The sequence below is a fragment of the Alternaria burnsii genome (genome assembly GCF_013036055.1).
Source record: "Alternaria burnsii strain CBS107.38 chromosome Unknown 750, whole genome shotgun sequence".
Classification (NCBI taxonomy): Eukaryota; Fungi; Ascomycota; class Dothideomycetes; order Pleosporales; family Pleosporaceae; genus Alternaria; species Alternaria burnsii.
The window spans coordinates 2,878,770-2,896,909 of NW_024066108.1; the positions used below are offsets into that span (position 1 = coordinate 2,878,770).

Sequence of the window (18,140 nt, forward strand, 5' to 3'; positions counted from 1 at the left end):
CAGGGATGACGCGCTCGCGCCTGCGACACGCTTTCGCGTTCTCCCTAGGCACTTTCCATCCGCTTCACCAACAACAAACACACATCCACCACCCGTCACAGATCACGCTCCAAGGCGTCGTATCTGCCGGTCACATAGTCAAAATGCCAGGTGCCGTAACCAAAGCACCGGCGAAACGCGCCCTTACCGAAACATCGAGCACCCGCGCAAATGTACAGGCTTCGCCCCACTCGTCGAAGAAGCTGAAGATGCAGAATGGCAACGAGAGGAGTAGACCACCACAGAAGACTGTCAATGGCTCCTTCAACGCGAGCCAGGTGGGCCCGAGCGAGTTTGAGGAGACATTGGAGAAGATGACGCAGGACATGGAGACGTTGAAGAAAGACAACACAGAGAACGACCAACAATGGCGGCGACCTCCCTTGCCAGAGGACTTCAACGAGATGACACAAAATCTCGTCTTTCAACAGATTGAGGCTGAAGAAGGCGTACTCAATGGTGGCAAGACGACGGTCAAGCTCTTTGGTGTAACCGAGGTGAGCAACATACAGACGACATACGTGACCTTGAGCTAACTATATAATATAGACTGGCCATTCTGTTCTTATCCACGTTACCGGTTTCCAACATTACTTCTACGTCGCCGCGCCCCTCAACTTCCACAAGGAAGACTGTGAGCCGTACAAGGTCTTCCTGGAGAGCGAATGCCAGAAGAACTTCAACCAGCACTCAGCCGTCATCGCGTCGGTACAGATGTGTATGAGGGAGAACATATTGCGCTTTCAGGGTAACCAGAAGAGCCCATATCTTAAAATCACTGTCACAGACCCAAAAATGATCAACCGTGTCCGAATGATGGTGCAAAAAGGCAATGCCAATTACAAGCGACTCTGGCCGGCCAGAGAGGATGGTATCCTTACTTTCGACAACATCGCCTACGTGCTACGTTTCATGATTGACACCAAGGTACGTCGTTTTGACAACTAGGTCGTCGCGTCACTGACATTCCAGGTCGCCGGTATGTGCTGGGTCGAAGTACCAGCCGGAAAATACAGGATGATTAGCCCTCGCGATCGACACTCCAATTGTCAGATTGAGGCACAGTTACACTACAGCGATCTCATCGCTCACCAGGCCGAAGGCGAATGGGCCAAGCTTGCTCCTCTCCGCATCCTCTCTTTCGATATCGAGTGCGCTGGCCGTAAAGGTGTCTTTCCCGAGGCGAACGTCGACCCCGTTATTCAGATCGCAAACGTCGTTACAAGATACGGAGAACAGAAACCCTTCGTCAGGAATGTCTTCTGTCTAGACACTGTCAGCCCTATTGTTGCGACACAGGTCTTGTCTTTCCAGGATGAGGGCGAGATGCTGATGAAGTGGCGAGACTTCGTCGAGGAGGTCGACCCAGACGTTATCATCGGTTATAACATCAACAACTTCGACTTTCCGTATTTGCTCGATCGCGCAAAACACCTCAAACTGCAGAGATTTCCGTATTGGTCTCGACTGAAGACTGTACAGTCTAAGGTAGAGACCTCCAATTTCTCCAGTAAACAGCTGGGAAACCGAGACACGAAGACGACCAACACCAATGGCCGTCTACAACTCGACTTGTTGCAACTCATCCAGCGAGACCATCAGCTGCGAAGTTATACACTCAACTCGGTGTGCGCTCACTTCCTCAAAGAGCAAAAAGAAGATGTACACCACAGTATGATTACAGAACTGTTCAATGGCGACTCCAATTCCCGGCGACGATTGGCTGTATACTGTTTGAAGGATGCCTATCTGCCACAGCGACTGCTTGATAAGCTCATGTGTCTGGTCAACTACACAGAAATGGCTCGTGTCACAGGTGTGCCTTTCAACTACCTTCTTGCCAGAGGACAACAAGTTCGCTTCATCAGCCAATTGTTCCGTAAAGCCCTTGAGCATCAACTCATCGTTCCGGATCTCCCAAACCAAGGCGACAGCGGTGACCAGTACGAAGGTGCGACTGTCATCGAGCCCAAGCGCGGCTACTACAAGGAACCTGTCGCAACTCTTGATTTTGCTTCGCTTTATCCCAGTATCATGCAGGCTCACAATCTTTGCTATACAACCTGGCTCGACAGGCAGACAGTGGAGAAGCTCAAGATGAAGAAGGATGAGGATTACATTGTCACTCCGAACGGCGACATGTTTTGCACAGCAAAGACACGTAAGGGACTCTTGACGGAGATTCTCGAGGAATTGCTAGGTGCGCGTAAGAGAGCGAAGAGAGAGCTGGCGGTCGAGACCGATCCCTTCAAGAAGGCTGTGCTGAACGGTCGTCAGTTGGCCTTGAAAGTTAGCGCCAACTCGGTTTACGGATTGACGGGTGCCACTAACGGAAAGCTGCCATGTCTTGCTATCGCAAGTAGTACCACAAGTTTCGGTCGTCAAATGATCGAAAAAACCAAAGCTGAGGTAGAGGCAAAGTATACCATCGCAAATGGATATACGCACGATGCCGAGGTCATTTACGGTGACACTGATTCCGTCATGGTCAAGTTTGGTACCTCGGAGCTAGCAGAAGCTATGAAGTTGGGCGAGGAAGCTGCAATTTATGTGTCTTCGAAGTTCATCAAGCCCATCAAACTGGAGTTTGAAAAGGTCTACTTCCCCTACCTGCTTATCAACAAGAAACGTTACGCGGGTCTGTACTGGACCAATCCAAACAAGTGGGACAAGATGGACACGAAGGGTATCGAAACAGTTCGTCGTGACAATTGCCGTCTGGTTCAGACTGTCATTGAAACTTCCTTGCGCATGCTGTTGATCGATCAGGATCCGGAAGGTGCTCAAGAGTAAGTTATTCTCTCGCCCTACTTGCTCACATACTAACGTCAAAACAGGTTCGTCAAGGAGACTATTGCAGACCTTCTGCAGAACAAGGTGGATATGTCCAACCTTGTGATCACCAAAGCCCTTACCAAGCAAGAAAACAAAGATGGAACAGGTGGCTATGCCAACAAACAAGCACACGTTGAGCTTGCAGAACGTATGAAGAAGCGCGATGCGGGTTCAGCGCCTGCTCTGGGTGATCGTGTCGCCTACGTCATGGTCAGAGCCGCCACAGGTGCGAAGAACTTCGAGAAGTCTGAAGATCCTCTCTTTGTTCTTGAGAACAACTTACCTATTGATACGCGTTACTATCTGGACAACCAACTCGCGAAACCACTCGGCAGAATTTTCGAGCCTATCCTAGGTGAAAAGAAGGCAGCATCGCTACTCACTGGTGATCACACGCGTTCCATCACCGTCGCGGCACCCACCATGGGTGGTTTGATGAAGTTCGCAAAGAAGACGCAAACATGTATGGGATGCAAGAAGCCGCTGACCGCTGCACATGAGAAAGATGGTGCCGTTTGTGAGAACTGTCGGCCTCGCATCGGCGAGCTGTACACAAAGACGCTGAGCAAAGTCAGTGAACTTGAAGTTCGCTTTTCACGCCTTTGGACGCAGTGTCAGCGATGCCAAGGCAGTATTCACTGCGAGGTCATCTGCGCATCGAAGGATTGCCCAATCTTCTACATGCGCATGAAGGCGAGGAAAGACGTCGAGGACGCAGGCAAAGAGTTGGTGCGTTTCGACAAGGACGCGGCGCTATGGTGATCAAACAGTATCTCATGCCTAGCATGTAATTAAAACGCGGTGTTTTGGGCGTTATGATGGCATGGGATATCCATCTGTATAAAGTGGAGGCCGACTCATTTTGTTCAAGGTGCGTAGCGATGCATGCATGTATACTTTTAATGAATGTTGTTGCATATGTATTGAGATCTAGTGGTTGTGTCTTTTGGAGACCGTAACTACAACCCACCTTTGACAACATCTTCAGCTCCTTGATAGCGTGATCACCGTACACGACGATCGAATTTCTTCTAGACGTCCTAGCAGTTTTTCAGCATCCATGTAATGCCAACCATCTCCACAATACAATCAACATCTCTTGCGACGAAAACAGGCTACCAACCGTGCGTTCCACTTCGCTACAACATATTGTGAACGCTGGGGGGCTGGCTTCATCAACGCATCAGCGTCGTATTCTGTTGATATCCCTCGCCAACCCTTCCTCGTCAAACTGCGTAATCCCTGTCGATCTCATGGCTCACGTTGCCCTCTAGCCCAACAACAAAATCTTGGAAGCACTTCAGGAAAGTCTGAAACAGCATGATATCTTTCTGTTGTTTCAGTAGCTTCATCACGACATCCTTGATCTCTGTGTGTAGCATATCCCCGACTATGCACTGAGTTGCGAAAGCGGTGTAAGCAGAGGTGTAAGCGTTGTTTTGGGTGACGTAGAAGTTTGTGAGCATGATCTGGTGGGCGCGAAGGGTGGTGAGGACGTCGGTTGTGGATCTGGCTTTGATTATCGAGGACGATGAGATCTTGATTGATGGAGATGGAGCGGATATAGGTCCCTCGGTTGGGTAGAGTGCTGACATGCTGTATTGGAGGTTGGACATGATGCCAGTTGCTGTTGGAGAGGAAGATCAGCTTGGAGAAATGAAGCAATGCTCTGAAGAAAGGAAAGTGCAATGGAGGTTGTTGAGGTGCTTCAATTGGTTTCCGTGGCTGAGCTTGAGGAGAGAAGTTGCATTTCGTGATTGGTGAAATATAAAGTGAAAGAGTAACGAACACAACGTTCCCGGATCCACATAATATGACCGGAAGCGTTCGCTCTCATGGAAACATGTATATTCACTCCATTGCCTTGTACTAACTAGGTACTGCTGGATGTACCAGCCTAGGTATCCAATGCAACTAACAACAAAGTAGGATGCAATTCACTTCTGTCCTTCTTCATTCACTATCTCAACATTGATGAACTAGCTCGAAGTGAGTCAGAAACCTCTGTACATTCTTGAGGCTAAGATGTGAAAGAGACAAATTACCCACATCGAGTATCATCAACGTGTTCTCGAGGCATGCCGTAGCATGCCAGAATACAATGACATCTGAGCTTGTCCATAGCGACTAAAGTCTTCTAAACCTGGGTAACGTGCGATGATGAAACATCTTTAGCCAACGCTGTAAAGCCATTTCTGTAGAAGAAGATGCTGAGGAGCTCATCCTCGTACATTTTGCTGTCTAGTTTGATTCTTGCGAATTTTTGATGTGCATGCTTGTGCTCGAAACGTTCAAGATGCTTGTACGATAGGCGGAGATAAATGTCACGATGTCAGTCTGGTGTTGAGATTCCAGTCGAACGACCCCACCATTAGCCTTATCGCGCTCGTGTACACCTTCTGTCTTCGGCAACAACCCCGCCAACAACACCCAGCCATCCATCATGGCTGAGCTACGGAGATGGCCGCTGGCACCGTACCGATCGCCTGATCTTGGTGCCTTCTTTTCTAGCACGCCTCTGTCTCTTTAGTAGCCGTTCCCCTGCATCACACAGGTTCAACCCTGAGCAACGCGTTAACGAGTAACGCCATGGCCAATATCAAAGTAGACTCGGCTGTCTCCCAGGATGACCTGGAGATTCCGGTATTCAATGTCAAGCTGTAGATCTTGATTAGCATCTAACAACGCGCAGCTCATCGACTTCTCTGCCTTTCTCTCTGGTGATGCCAACGCGAAGAAGCAAACTGCCGACGCCGTCCTCAAAGGCTTCCAAAATGCGGGCTTTGTCTACCTAAAGAACCACGGCATATCTCCTTCGACCGTGTCCACCGTATTCTCCCACTCGGCCAAATTCTTCGCGCGGCCGAAAGAGCAGAAGGACAAGTTGGCATGGTACTCCGCCGCCGCCAACCGCGGCTACGTAACACAAGGGCGGGAGAAGCTGGTGGTGCTGGAAGAGACTGGTACAGAGGCGGAGATGCGCGCTTTGGTGCCAGACCTGAAGGAGAGCATGGAAATTGGACGCGATGACCAGCCCGAAACACCCAACATGTGGCCAAGCGGAGACGACGAGGCGAAGAAATTTAAGGATCAGATGATGGGCTTCTTTGAGACATGCAAAAGCCTCCACATGCAAGTCATGCGCGCTATTGCAATGGGCATGGGCATTGAGGAGACTTGGTTTGATGGCTTCACAGATGCGGGCGACAACACATTGCGCTTGTTGCACTACCCTGGTGTATCTAAGAGCATCTTCAAGAGGAACGATGGGCAACTGCAAGTCCGCGCAGGAGAGCATAGCGACTACGGTATGGCGGCCGACTTGAGATACTAGAAGAAGGGAGCGACTGACTTGATCACAGGTTCCGTAACCCTCCTCTTCCAGGACGCACGCGGTGGCCTCCAAGTCCGCTCACCAAAAGGCACATTCGTCAACGCCACCCCTATTGAAGGTACCATAGTGATCAACGCTGGCGACCTGTTAGCACGCTGGTCGAACGATACTATCAAGTCGACGTTGCATCGTGTCGTGGAGCCACCGCCAAACCCAGAAGATGCAGACAAGGATGAATACCCGCCCAGATACTCAATAGCCTACTTTTGCAACCCGAACTACGAGCGCAAGATCGAAGCTATCCCAGGAACACATGAGAAGGAAGGAAGGAAGTACGGGGACGTCATGAGTGGAGACTATTTGATCCAGCGGTTGACGGCGACATACTGAGGAAAAGATGCAATATTGAAATCTTCGCATATGCTGGTAAGTACACTGGTCGGCTTGACTACTATAGCGGTGATTGTAAACCTTGCATCAAATTAAAGATGAATTCAGATATATCCTAACACTTTATTTCAACTCGAGCATCAAATACCCACCAGACAAATCTTCTCACTCCTCGTGCAGCATGAAAATTTACCGTATGTCACGAACCACGTTGTCATTTAGAAGAATTTTGGCGTGTTTTTTCGTGAGATACCTTGACAGTTGTAGTGTATGCAACGGTCTCTGCCTCCTTGCCCAGACACATCTACGGCATGAGCGCGTTGATATCTTGTCTCGATGGGTCTTCCAACAATTGACGCTCAATTGTTTGTTGAACAGGCAGGACTCTCAGTCCGTCGAATAAATGGCTGTTTTGGATATAGGCTTGACCTTGCAAAGATCGATCCTAGCAATCGATTCGGTAGAATCTTCCACGTGTAGTCACCAAGCTACGCTAGAAGAAGAAAGTACAGGCCCATACAGTGTCCGCAGGTGATTATTTGCGAAAGGAGCTGATGCTGTGAGCCAGCTCTTCTATCTGTTCTCTACCCGTTGTTTCTTATGATCTTTGATTTGCGTTTCCATTGATGCTTTGACTTAGCGCCGAGGATTGAGGAAGAAGACGAACACACGTTCTGAACAAGACTCGCTAGTAGCCATGTATAGCTGCTACTACCCTACTACAAAGCACCAAGTCGAGTCCCAGTCTGTAGTAGCAAGCTTGTAACACCACCATCCATCGAGTCTAGCGGCGCAACAAGAGCCATTTGACTCCAGCTAAACAGCGTGTTGCGTCCCCCAAACACGAACACTTCGAAACGTCCCACGAATGTATCATTAGCCCATACGCGACTACCATTAACCACGTCCGTTTCTATACGCAATGTAGTTGGAAGTGTGATAGGTACTGGCTCGTGAGAAGATGACGACTGGTTCGTCCATATGCGACCTGGATGGCCAAGATCGAAGCCATCGCTAGGAGACACGGAACGTAGAGGATATTCGAAGCCATCCGCAGTGGTAAACGTAATTGTTTCGATGCTGCTAATAGATTCGTTGGAAGATTTGCTTAGAGACAGCGAAGTATCGGGCCCAGAGAGGGTAAATGGCGAGGATATCTCCAGGGTAAGCGTGTATGGTGGACCATACGATCCGAAGTCTAGCGGCGCAGTGCGGTTGTCTAAAGAAGCCTTCCATGATAGCAGCTTTGGGCTTTGCATGTCCACTTGCGCGCTGTGGAAACGTCGATCCAAATTTTGTCCTGGAGCTTTGGCTGCCTGATCAGTCATGAGTTAGCCATGAGGTCAAGATGCGTCGATTTCGCTCTCCGCTGTACATACCAGGAACGCAACGCTTTCTGATAAATCGTCCGAGGCAATCTTTGTACCCCGCGTGCCAGCCCAAGCACGCGCTGCCATGACGGGTATACCCTCACGCATCGCGTAGTAGGCTTCAAGCTGGGTAGTCGCATCCGGGCCATTATCGTTCCAGGCCGCAAGGATAGCACCCTTGTTACCACTAGCACCGGGTTGTAGCTGTTCTGTAGTATTGACTGGATTGTAAAGGGACGGCTCCCATTGCCAGCCGGGAATGTTGGCGAAGTTCATCGTGCGCGTGACGTTGTAAAACTGTGGGTAGGGCGCGGGTAGGATAGGCATATGATCATTCTTGAGACTCATGTATGCCCACCAGTCCTTGGAGTTGATGATGTTATATCCGCCACCCTGAAGCTCAAGAGGGTCTGATTGACCGTACTGCCAGTGTTGTATGATGACATCCTTCGAGATGCTGAGATTCTCGGATGGCTCATAAGTACCCCATATACGTATGCGCTTGCCGGAAGTACTGTTGACGAAGTCGGACATCTCATTGACAAAGTTGATGTAGTCATCCGCTAGGTCAGGATCGTATTCGTCAGCACCAATGTGAACTTCCTTTGTTTGGAACCATGGCAGGAACTCGGACCAAATCGCTTTGACTGTGGGGATAGCATCTGGATGGCTCAAGTTTAGCAGGTCCTTCTTTCCGAGTGCCAACTCAGGCTTCCATTTCGTAATTGCTAGTGCGTGGCCTGGAGCTTCGATTTCGGGGATGACGGTGACGCCACGTTGTGCGCAGTGTTCTTGAAAGTCTTCAAAGTCGGCTCGCGACAGTGTCTCGTTCGGGCGCTGGATGACGCCCTGTAGCTCGGAATTTTCTTCTGGAAACAGGGAGAAATGCGAAAAGACATTCTGCCAGGTCTCATTGCGGCCACGATTCAAGGGATAGTTGTCGCTGGAGTGGTAATGGAATTCCGAAATCTTGAAGAACGAGGCATATGTACAAAGCTCTTTGAGAAAGTGTTTATCGTACCTAAACATAGGCGTACGAAGTCAGTGAACCCCTCATATGCAGTTCGTACATGGAGATGACTTACCATTTGCGACCTGCATCGAGCATGAATCCCCGTGTGCTATACGCGGGCGCATCAACTGTGCGGCCCGTCACGAGTGATCCATTCCCGATTAGCAGCTCCTGTAAAAGAGTGCGCGTTCCCCAAAACATGCCCCTCGCACCAGTCCCGCCTATGTACACACTACCATTAGTAACATGAAGTTCATATCCCTCTTCTGTAGATTGACCATTCTCGTATGTCAATGGAGTATTGCTATCGCGGATTGGGCCGAGATGGATACCAGTGAGAGGAAAGTCGTCTACTTGCTCCAAAGTCCAAGAATCACCGAAGAGCGACGAAAGGTCGGCGCGAAGTGTGTCCGCGAACTCATGAGCAGATGGCGGTATGAGGGTCAGACCTTCAGAGTCCCTTGTACCAGCGAATTGTTTGTTGATGTATATCTTCCTTGCGCCCGTGCTGACTGAGAAGCCGGGGTCACTCGTATCGCTGTAGCTCGGTAAGACAGGGGGGAGAGAATGCAGCGCGGTTACGAGACCGACGAAATGCGATAACACGAAGAACATCATACTCTGTGTGATACGATGGGAAAGGCAGTCAAGTCGTTTAAGCACCTTGGGTCCTATTGTCGTATTAAGATATCTAGGTAGCTGTGTCTTGGCTGCCGTCAAGCGTCCTCGGCCCGCTTCTGCAAGGCCGATGTAACCTTTACAGGGTGCAATAATAGAGACATGCGATAAGACATAGACAATAATCACGGAAGTCGTCTGGAAAGATAAATGCAACAAAGTCCATGGATTTGGAAGGACATTTCGTCGCAAGAGATATGCTGTCAGCTCAGGGCAAGCTCCAGTTTGTGAAGCTCGACCGGAAATGATCTAACCTATTTCAGGCGAGACGTTTCGGGTCACAAAGACTCGACCGTACAGCTGCAGCAAACTAAACCACATTGCAACAAGGTCAAGCGGGATCTTAGCTATGCTCATACCGCGTACTTTCTGATGTACTGTTTGACCCAGAGTTGAGCACTGCCCTTGTGTACTACCAAGTAATAATCGGGGTATTCTTGAGAGACGATATACCAGTGAGTACAGTCGACTCGATGCGATGTGTTATGTATGCTAGGCTTTCAAGTACTGGAGATAACAAGTGATTGTTAGGAATGTGTTGTTCCCAGACATGATGTTTGCAGATGGAGAGCGAAGCCAGAAAGAAGACAGCCCTGATCTAGACCAGTGAAGTTTAGCGCATCGGAGAAAATCTGCGCCTCTACCGATCTGATCGTCAATCGCGCAGCTTCGACCATAGATATAGAAAACACGTCATGTATCGATAGCATTGGCATTTACCGGCGTTCTCAACTTTTCACATTTTCATTTCAGGATGGATCGTCATCAGCGCGTTGTCGCGCAAGTCGCGTCAAAAGTCAAAGACTACTTCACGCGCAAAGAGCCTTTCCGGATATCTCACGGCTCGACCAACAGCACGCGTCCAAATCTTAAGAAGCATGTCGTAGACATCAGCGCTCTACGAAATGTCATCAGTGTTGACACGCAAAGCAAGACGGCGCTTGTTGAGCCAAATGTGCCTATGGATCGCCTCGTAGAAGCTACGCTACCGCATGGTCTTGTGCCACCCGTCGTGATGGAGTTTCCTGGTATCACTGTTGGTGGAGGTTATGCGGGAACGGCAGGCGAGAGTAGCAGTTTTAAGTTCGGCTTCTTCGATCGTACCATCAATGAGGTGGAGATGGTCATGGCTGATGGTGAGGTGACCAAGGCTAGCGAAAAGAAAAATGAAGACCTCTTCAGAGGAGCTGCTGGTGCCGTCGGTACCTTAGGCGTTACTACGCTTGTCGACTTGAAGCTCATTGAGGCTAAGAAATATGTCAAGACAACATACTATCCTACACGTAGCGTTGCTCAAGCTGTCAAAGAAGTCGAAGATCATACCCGAGGCGACAGGGGGGAGAAGAACGACTACGTCGATGGAATTTTATTCAACAAAGAGCATGGTGCTATCGTTACAGGCGAGATGACGGATGAGCTTCCACCAAATACCAAACCACAAACTTTCAGTAACCCATGGGACCCATGGTTCTACCTGCATGTCGAAAACGCAACACGATATTCCACCAAGCCAGTCGTAGAGTACATACCGTTGGCCGAGTACATGTTCCGCTACGACCGTGGTGGCTTTTGGGTTGGTCGATCCGCTTTCAGTTATATGCGCTTTCCCTTCAACAAGTATACTCGATGGTTCCTCGACGACTTCCTCCATACACGCATGCTCTACCGAGCTCTCCATGCATCGGGCATTGCAACACGCTACATCGTGCAAGATATGGCCTTGCCCTATCCGAATGCCGAAAAGTTCATCGACTACACCGATAAGACGTTCAATATCTGGCCTCTATGGCTCTGTCCTTTGAAGCAAAGCCCACAGCCAACAATGCATCCCCATACCAAAGGCAGCCTGAAGTCGGACCAGATGCTTAACATTGGCCTCTGGGGTTTTGGTCCCAGAGACCCAACCACTTACCTTCACAAGAACCGCGCGCTAGAGAAGACGCTTGGCGAGATGGGTGGTATGAAGTGGCTATATGCGCAAACCTATTATAGCAAAGATGAATTCTGGTCACAGTTCGACCGCAAATGGCATCAGGGATTGAGGAAGAAATATAACGCAGAAATGCTGCCAGAAGTGTATGACAAAGTGCATGTCGATATCGAAAAGTATACGAACATGGCGAATAAGGATCTAGGATTAAAACTAAGGAGCATCTGGCCATTAGGCGGATTTTGGGGTATCTGGAAGGCCATCCAAAGTAAAGACTACATGATTGCGAGAAACTCGACGTGGAGGTCGCGAAGCTAGAAGTGTGCTCTTCCTGAGGAGAAACAAAGGTCTGAAGGAAAGCATAGCTATATGATCTGATACAACGGTGATGAAGCGGCTTGCGCAACCGGCAAAAGTTGTGCGTACAGAATCTTCTGCCTACCTGCAGCTTCCATAAACCATACTCTCTACACTCAGAAGTCCAGATCACCAATAATATCATGACCTTTATGGGTGATATCGCTATTACACCGTCGACTGTGTTTTTAATATGTTTTGTATGACAATCATCCATTTGATGCACAACATCCCAGTGGACGGAGAAGGCGGACGAAGACCTCGTCTCTAAACTCAAGGTGAAAGGACAGTTCGCTTTGAGGTAGGATAGCTGATCAATGTGAAAGGCAAAATATAGGAGGATGCGGAGTGTGAGGCATTATTGGCTGGCAGTAATGTCGTTATGTACTATGAAGATACCGCATATGACCTTATTGATCGACTGACACACTCATTCTATGTGCTGTGAATGTCGCGACACGTACATGTGAGCATAAGTGACCGTTGCCAAGGATCTTGGTCTACCGAGTGTTTGTTGCAGGCGTGAATTCACCGCCAGCGCGTCTGGCCTTTTGCCAGATGCCAAGCCTCATGTGTTTGCTCTTGCCCTACGGGGTGCGTCCCAGTACCACGACGTGTCTCTAATACTGTCTTGAGTCGTGCGCTCCTCACCTGCAAAATCGCTGCGACGCGACCACTACAGCCATGGCCGAATCTGCCGACATAATCGTGCACCTTTAAACCGACGTGTATCAGGACCAGTTTGACTTTATTGAGCTAGTCCTCGATGTCACCGAATCCATCGACAGCCAGTCGCCAAACGATGTTATACGCACTCAAGTCCAGCTGCTTCTATCGATTGTTGGTAGAGATTTGGTAAAGCTGCATGCTCTTGTCAAAGTAGTCAATACCAAGATAGAGAGCCATTGGATCTAGGCTAGGACAGCAGCTGTTAAGTTCTACAGGTAAGTCTTTGATGATAATTCAAACAAGCATGGCTGACTAGACAATTTTAGAGCACTATTCGACAGCATCGATCAAACTCTGGAGCTCGAGATCGTCGGCGATAACAGTATCATGGGTGCCGATATTGCTGCCAAATATATTCTTGAGGCTACCGGGGAGTTCATCACGAAAGCTGACTGGGGTTCCGAATCTGTTAATGTCTTGGGATTTTCAATTAATCTTCTCAGAGCATGCTCAATGGGAGAACACGAATCGAAGATAGTAGTACACCTGGGCTGTAGCCTCTTAGAGAGAATGGCGCAGTCGCTTTATCTTCTCTTTGGCGCGAACTATGACAAATTCTCCATCTTTGCGTACGAGGTTGTTCCACTGCTCGATACCGCGGACAATGGCACGAGGTCTAGTCGTGTCACTCGCATTTTTGAGGCCCTGGAGGAGGAAGATTACGAGAGAGCGGATGAGCAAAAGGCACACCTGAAGCAAATGTGCACCGTGCTTGGAAGATACGACCTGCATCGACAACTCATACAGTCTGCTGTGAAGGAGCGCGCATACGGTCAAGAGCCAGTCGGGCTTATCGCGCCTTCAGATCTTGAACAGGAAGCTGCAACCAGCCTGGAACTATTCACCACAACACTGGACTGGGAAGGGCCGGCTATCGACCATTTACTGAAAAGCACATCCAAAGTTATGAAGATGGACGCTACATCCTCCGCACAGATCGCGACACTCAACACAATCGAGATCATGCTCCATTCGGAACATCTCTTCTTGCACAAAAACCTGCAGATCCTGATTTCTTTCGTCTTATCGGTCGCACCTGCGCTTGATGGCATGGCTGAGACGCGCCAGTCAGAGCGATTGACGACCCTTCTCAAAGATCTCAGCGTCTACAGCGGCTCGCAAACTGTCCAGAATCGCGATACTATCAACGGTCTTTGCCGAGATCTGGGAAGAGTGTTTGAAGATATAGCAATGCAGCCTACAAGTGACGATTTCGATGATGGCGAGCTCTCAAAGGCTACCTCCAAGCTTGTTATCGATTAGGTCAGTTTGTATGCAGACATCGTGGCGTCTATCCTGGGTCGACCCCTCCGGTGCATAGAGAACTGGCAAGAGAGATTGATGGGCACAGATACATGGTGTGTACCTTGGTTAGCAATGGAGCATAGAGCAAGGGTGAGCCTCCTGTGATGTTACTATTCATGTCTATCGAGACACTTGACAAATCATTTGGGAAGCGTCAAGCGTCTAGGTATAGATGAAATTTTGTACATTTCGCCCACGTCTCAGCATTTTCAATTCAAAAAGTAGCTCCATTCTCTTGCCGTGATCCAATCGAATTGTTAGCCGAATTCAGGACAAATAATGAGGAGGTTGGTGGGAGAGTGTGAAAGATCGGCGAACCTCTAGCAGATTACGTCAGACGTAAGTGGTCAATGCATGTCGTGCGTCTTTCGCGTGCCTCCGAACTATCGCGCACTGCGAGCCCGTAACACGTCGACCTGGAAGCGGTCTGGATCTCCGCTTATTGCATGCACACTGTTACTTATGACGGCATGTTTACCCACAGATTGGGCGCACTAATGGACTAATTGAGCAGCGGATGAGTACGGATCCCCTGCCGAAACGAGCCGCCACGCGATGACGATCGTTATCCACCCTGCGGCAATTTCGATAAACATCTTTCGACAAGCACACTTCTCATATGAATTGTACTGATACCGCCTGCGTAAACCCTCCTGGTCATCTTTTGTGTCGCACAGACTCCAAATCCCCGTCTTGAGTCCAACGACACCCAATCATCATCTCCACGCTTAGCTGCAGGTGTCTCCACTATGGCGGAGCGAGAAACCAAGAAAGGCGGCCTGCGTGCCATGTTTGGCATGCGATCAGGGAAACAACCAAAAGAGCCGGGTACGCGGAAGAAGCTTTCCAAGAAAGGATCACGAAGCGATATACTCGGAAAGCTTGACTCAAACCCCAACGTCGCGAACACCAACCGCCAGGATTCTGGCAGCTTCACGAATGAAAGAAGCGATTTATCAGAGAACGCTTCTGGCTTACCGACCTACGAAGATGTCACTGGTCTTGCGCCACATGCGTTGCGTGATCACCCATATGCTGCCGTTAACGCTCTTACGGACACAAATAACGCATACTTACAGCCTGGGCAACAAGCGGCCGATTACCGTCGCAACTCAGAAGGACAACCACAGTATGCTGCACCTTTATATCAACCACATAGCTCGAGATCTGCATCAATACCGCAACTGGAACACGAAAAAACTCTACCGTACGCGCCATCAAAACCCCAGCCTTCAAGGTTAAGCAAGGCTCATCGGGCGCCTTCGAAGCCCACAAGGGCCGATGATATTCTAGACAAGGATACCGGAGAAAGGAAGGATCTGACAGATATGATGCATGCTTTCACATACATTGATGGAGTGGATACTATTGAAGAAGAAAGGGATGATCAATCGCTACTATATGACCCTACAAAGCCTGATGGGATGGCAGTAATTGGCAGTGCATCGCCTGAAGTATGGCTTCGTATTGCAGATTTTCTGTCACCACTCGATGTTGCCAACCTATCGTCTACATGTCGGACCATGTATGCTCGACTAGGTAGACACCCGTACAAACTACTTATGGACCCGCTCCACCGGCCGCATCGGCTCGAGTTTCTTCTTGCAATGGACCAAAAGATGCCACGCCATCTCTTTTGTTTTCCCTGCGCGCAGTGGCATTTACGAATCCAGCCTGGCCTAGAGACACTGAAACCTCAAAATGTCCTTAACCCACTCTTTGAATGCCCTAATCGAACCAACATCCACATCCCTCCACCGCGAATTCGTCTAAGCGATGGCCGCACGCTCCCATTCGCCTTCATTCAATTAGCTCGCCGCCATTGGGCCTACGGTCCAGAATATGGCATTCCCCACCAGTCGCTGGGCCGCCGTTGGAAAGATGGGTACTCGGACTGGAGCCATGACTCTACATATCACATCACTGACAAGGGTCACGTGTTGATGCGCATTCGATCACAACATTATGTTGAAGGCGGTATGACAGATGCAGCAAAGCGCATGCTTTTGTTTAGCCGTGGAGACTATACGCCCTACTTCAGCGTATGCGCGCATTGGAAACATGGACTACTAACTTCGATCCCCAAGTGTGCACTGAAGCATATTCCTCACGTCCACGACTCCGAAACAACGGCTCTCGACAAGTTCCGCGAACGCAACTTAGGAAAAAGAGCCGTCGGCATGGTTCACCTCTGCTCCGTATGCCGACCGATGCGTCGGTGCCCAAAATGTCCCACCGAATACTTGTTTGAACTCAAACTTGTCGAAGATAAGAGTGTGCGCGGCAACGGCCCTGAACGCTTCAAACAGGCTCTCATCGTTACGCGCTGGAGCGATTTAGGGCCTGCACGCAGCCCCACGGATCCTGAATGGAGCGCTATCACAGGCGAAAATGACACATACGACAGTTTCATTGAGATCGGGCGAAGAGCTGTTAGTGGTGTGTTTGAGAGTGCGTTCACGGACACGATACCTGGGCAGCGGATCATGAGCATGAACCCGATGGACGTGAAGGCAAACGAGGAGAGCGGGGACTGGTACTAACTGAGTCCAATATATCAGTCGAGGGTCTTGCAGAAAATGAGATACGTCTGGACGAATCCACATAGCATCTAAGCAAACCTATCAATATACCGTTATCGCCATTGAAGTTTCACGCAGTCAATGTCTCTTGCCAAGGAATGGTGCCGAATCCCGCAGATATTCTACATACTGTACACCCACCCACATACACATCCTTGACCCCGTTCCATGCACCACTTCAACGTCACCGCATATGGATGATAACATCGCCTTATTGCATGCTCTCAACTGCTGAGTTTTGAGCAGAACCAGTGACGCTCTTACGGTGCCCGTACTACCTTCCTACCAGTAACTTCGTAACGTTGCAATTCCTGCAAAATCTTTGGAGAGTCGGCAAAGTCGTATACTTCGACTTTTGGTGTGATCTTGCCTTCCAAAGCCATTTGTAGAAGCTCATCCATCTGCTTAGCGCTGCCTGTTGACGATCCTCTAATGACCAACCCTGGTATCGTTAGCGTAATGTCTCCAGCATTTAGAGAAGATGTGAAGAAATACCTCTGTTAGCGATGTGAATCGGAGACATGGGAAACATGAATGTGTCCGGCGGAAGTCCAACACAAACGAAGACGCCACTATTCCTCGCCAATGCTGGAGCTTGCTGATAGGCTCTTTCGCTTCCAGCGACGCAGATGACGCCATGCGCACCTTCACCATTTGTGAGGTCCCTGACTGCCTGTAATACATCCTGTTTGGCGTAGTCGACAAAAGCGACGGCACCCATTTCCTTGGTCAGCTTCTCCTTTTCAGCGCCGCTGTCAATCGCGATGACTTTGTATCCCTTGATGGTAGCAATCTGCACACCAATATGCCCCAGACCACCTCCAGCACCGATGATAGCCACAAAGTCGCCTGGATTGACCTCTGGAGTGAGTTTGGACACGGCGCCCGCAAGACTCAGGCCTGCACAGAGTAGTGGAGCCGCAATCTCGCTCTTGACTCCCTCGGGTATCTTGGTCACAAACTCGGCATCCGCAACTACATACTGCTGCAATGTACCCCAAACACTCCGTCCAGTGTTCTTCTGTTTGGCACAGTGGTTCTCCTTGCCCTGTTTACAGCTACTGCACTCCTTGCACGCGTTCCAAAGCCACTTTATGCCCACCCTCTTTCCTAGCAGGTCTTCTGATACACCCTGGCCAAGTGAAACGACAGTGCCGACGCCTTCATGACCAGGCACCTCGGTGTATTTGCCAGGAGAGACCAGGTTGTGGCAGTCGCTGTGACATATCCCGCTGTATTCGAGCTTTACGAGGAGTTCGCCGGTGGAAGGGGTCTGGACTTGGACATCGTTTCGGATCTGGAGGACGCAATCAGGGCCGGGATCTTGGATCCAACCTGCAGTTTGTGTCTTAGGAATTGATTCGGTCATGATTTCGACGATTACCGCTAGATGCGTTCAGGGGAAGGTGGGGCTTGGTGGGATGCTGTTTCGGCGATCGACACAGTAATCTCGAGCAAAAGGGATGGCTATGTCACCTGGGCAATGCGAGAGGGAGACTTGAATACGCGCAATTGGATGTACATAAGAAAACAACTGGACATCAGGCAAATTAATCGCCGACATGCAACGAGACGGCCT

General features: G+C 49.7%; 8 protein-coding genes across 8 annotated transcripts; 5 read left to right on the forward strand and 3 right to left on the reverse strand.

Moving 5' to 3' along the window:
- Window positions 1-143: 143 nt before the first annotated feature.
- GT037_002410 (dna polymerase delta catalytic subunit) lies at window positions 144-3,636 on the forward strand (the record flags this gene model as incomplete). The annotated part of the gene is made up of 4 exons (XM_038927457.1): window positions 144-536; window positions 589-966; window positions 1,012-2,828; window positions 2,877-3,636. The coding sequence occupies 4 exons, from the start codon at window positions 144-146 to the stop codon at window positions 3,634-3,636; spliced, it is 3,348 nt and encodes a 1,115-aa protein (XP_038790749.1).
- A 464-nt stretch (window positions 3,637-4,100) lies between these two features.
- GT037_002411 (uncharacterized protein) lies at window positions 4,101-4,490 on the reverse strand (the record flags this gene model as incomplete). The annotated part of the gene is made up of 1 exon (XM_038927458.1): window positions 4,101-4,490. One exon carries the CDS (start codon window positions 4,488-4,490, stop codon window positions 4,101-4,103), a length of 390 nt encoding a protein of 129 aa, XP_038790750.1.
- A 973-nt stretch (window positions 4,491-5,463) lies between these two features.
- GT037_002412 (clavaminate synthase-like protein) lies at window positions 5,464-6,598 on the forward strand (the record flags this gene model as incomplete). The annotated part of the gene is made up of 3 exons (XM_038927459.1): window positions 5,464-5,517; window positions 5,567-6,182; window positions 6,237-6,598. The coding sequence occupies 3 exons, from the start codon at window positions 5,464-5,466 to the stop codon at window positions 6,596-6,598; spliced, it is 1,032 nt and encodes a 343-aa protein (XP_038790751.1).
- Window positions 6,599-7,317: 719 nt separating this feature from the next.
- On the reverse strand, window positions 7,318-9,598 carry GT037_002413 (glycoside hydrolase family 20 protein; the record flags this gene model as incomplete). Its single annotated transcript, XM_038927460.1, has 3 exons — window positions 7,318-7,914; window positions 7,978-8,989; window positions 9,054-9,598. 3 exons carry the CDS (start codon window positions 9,596-9,598, stop codon window positions 7,318-7,320), a joined length of 2,154 nt encoding a protein of 717 aa, XP_038790752.1.
- An 814-nt stretch (window positions 9,599-10,412) lies between these two features.
- GT037_002414 (fad-binding domain-containing protein) lies at window positions 10,413-11,906 on the forward strand (the record flags this gene model as incomplete). The annotated part of the gene is made up of 1 exon (XM_038927461.1): window positions 10,413-11,906. One exon carries the CDS (start codon window positions 10,413-10,415, stop codon window positions 11,904-11,906), a length of 1,494 nt encoding a protein of 497 aa, XP_038790753.1.
- A 723-nt stretch (window positions 11,907-12,629) lies between these two features.
- Window positions 12,630-13,937, forward strand: GT037_002415 (uncharacterized protein; the record flags this gene model as incomplete). The annotated part of the gene is made up of 4 exons (XM_038927462.1): window positions 12,630-12,653; window positions 12,681-12,800; window positions 12,861-12,889; window positions 12,941-13,937. The coding sequence occupies 4 exons, from the start codon at window positions 12,630-12,632 to the stop codon at window positions 13,935-13,937; spliced, it is 1,170 nt and encodes a 389-aa protein (XP_038790754.1).
- Window positions 13,938-14,728: 791 nt separating this feature from the next.
- GT037_002416 (uncharacterized protein) lies at window positions 14,729-16,522 on the forward strand (the record flags this gene model as incomplete). Its single annotated transcript, XM_038927463.1, has 1 exon — window positions 14,729-16,522. One exon carries the CDS (start codon window positions 14,729-14,731, stop codon window positions 16,520-16,522), a length of 1,794 nt encoding a protein of 597 aa, XP_038790755.1.
- A 299-nt stretch (window positions 16,523-16,821) lies between these two features.
- GT037_002417 (uncharacterized protein) lies at window positions 16,822-17,930 on the reverse strand (the record flags this gene model as incomplete). The annotated part of the gene is made up of 2 exons (XM_038927464.1): window positions 16,822-17,003; window positions 17,057-17,930. The coding sequence occupies 2 exons, from the start codon at window positions 17,928-17,930 to the stop codon at window positions 16,822-16,824; spliced, it is 1,056 nt and encodes a 351-aa protein (XP_038790756.1).
- Window positions 17,931-18,140: the final 210 nt, after the last annotated feature.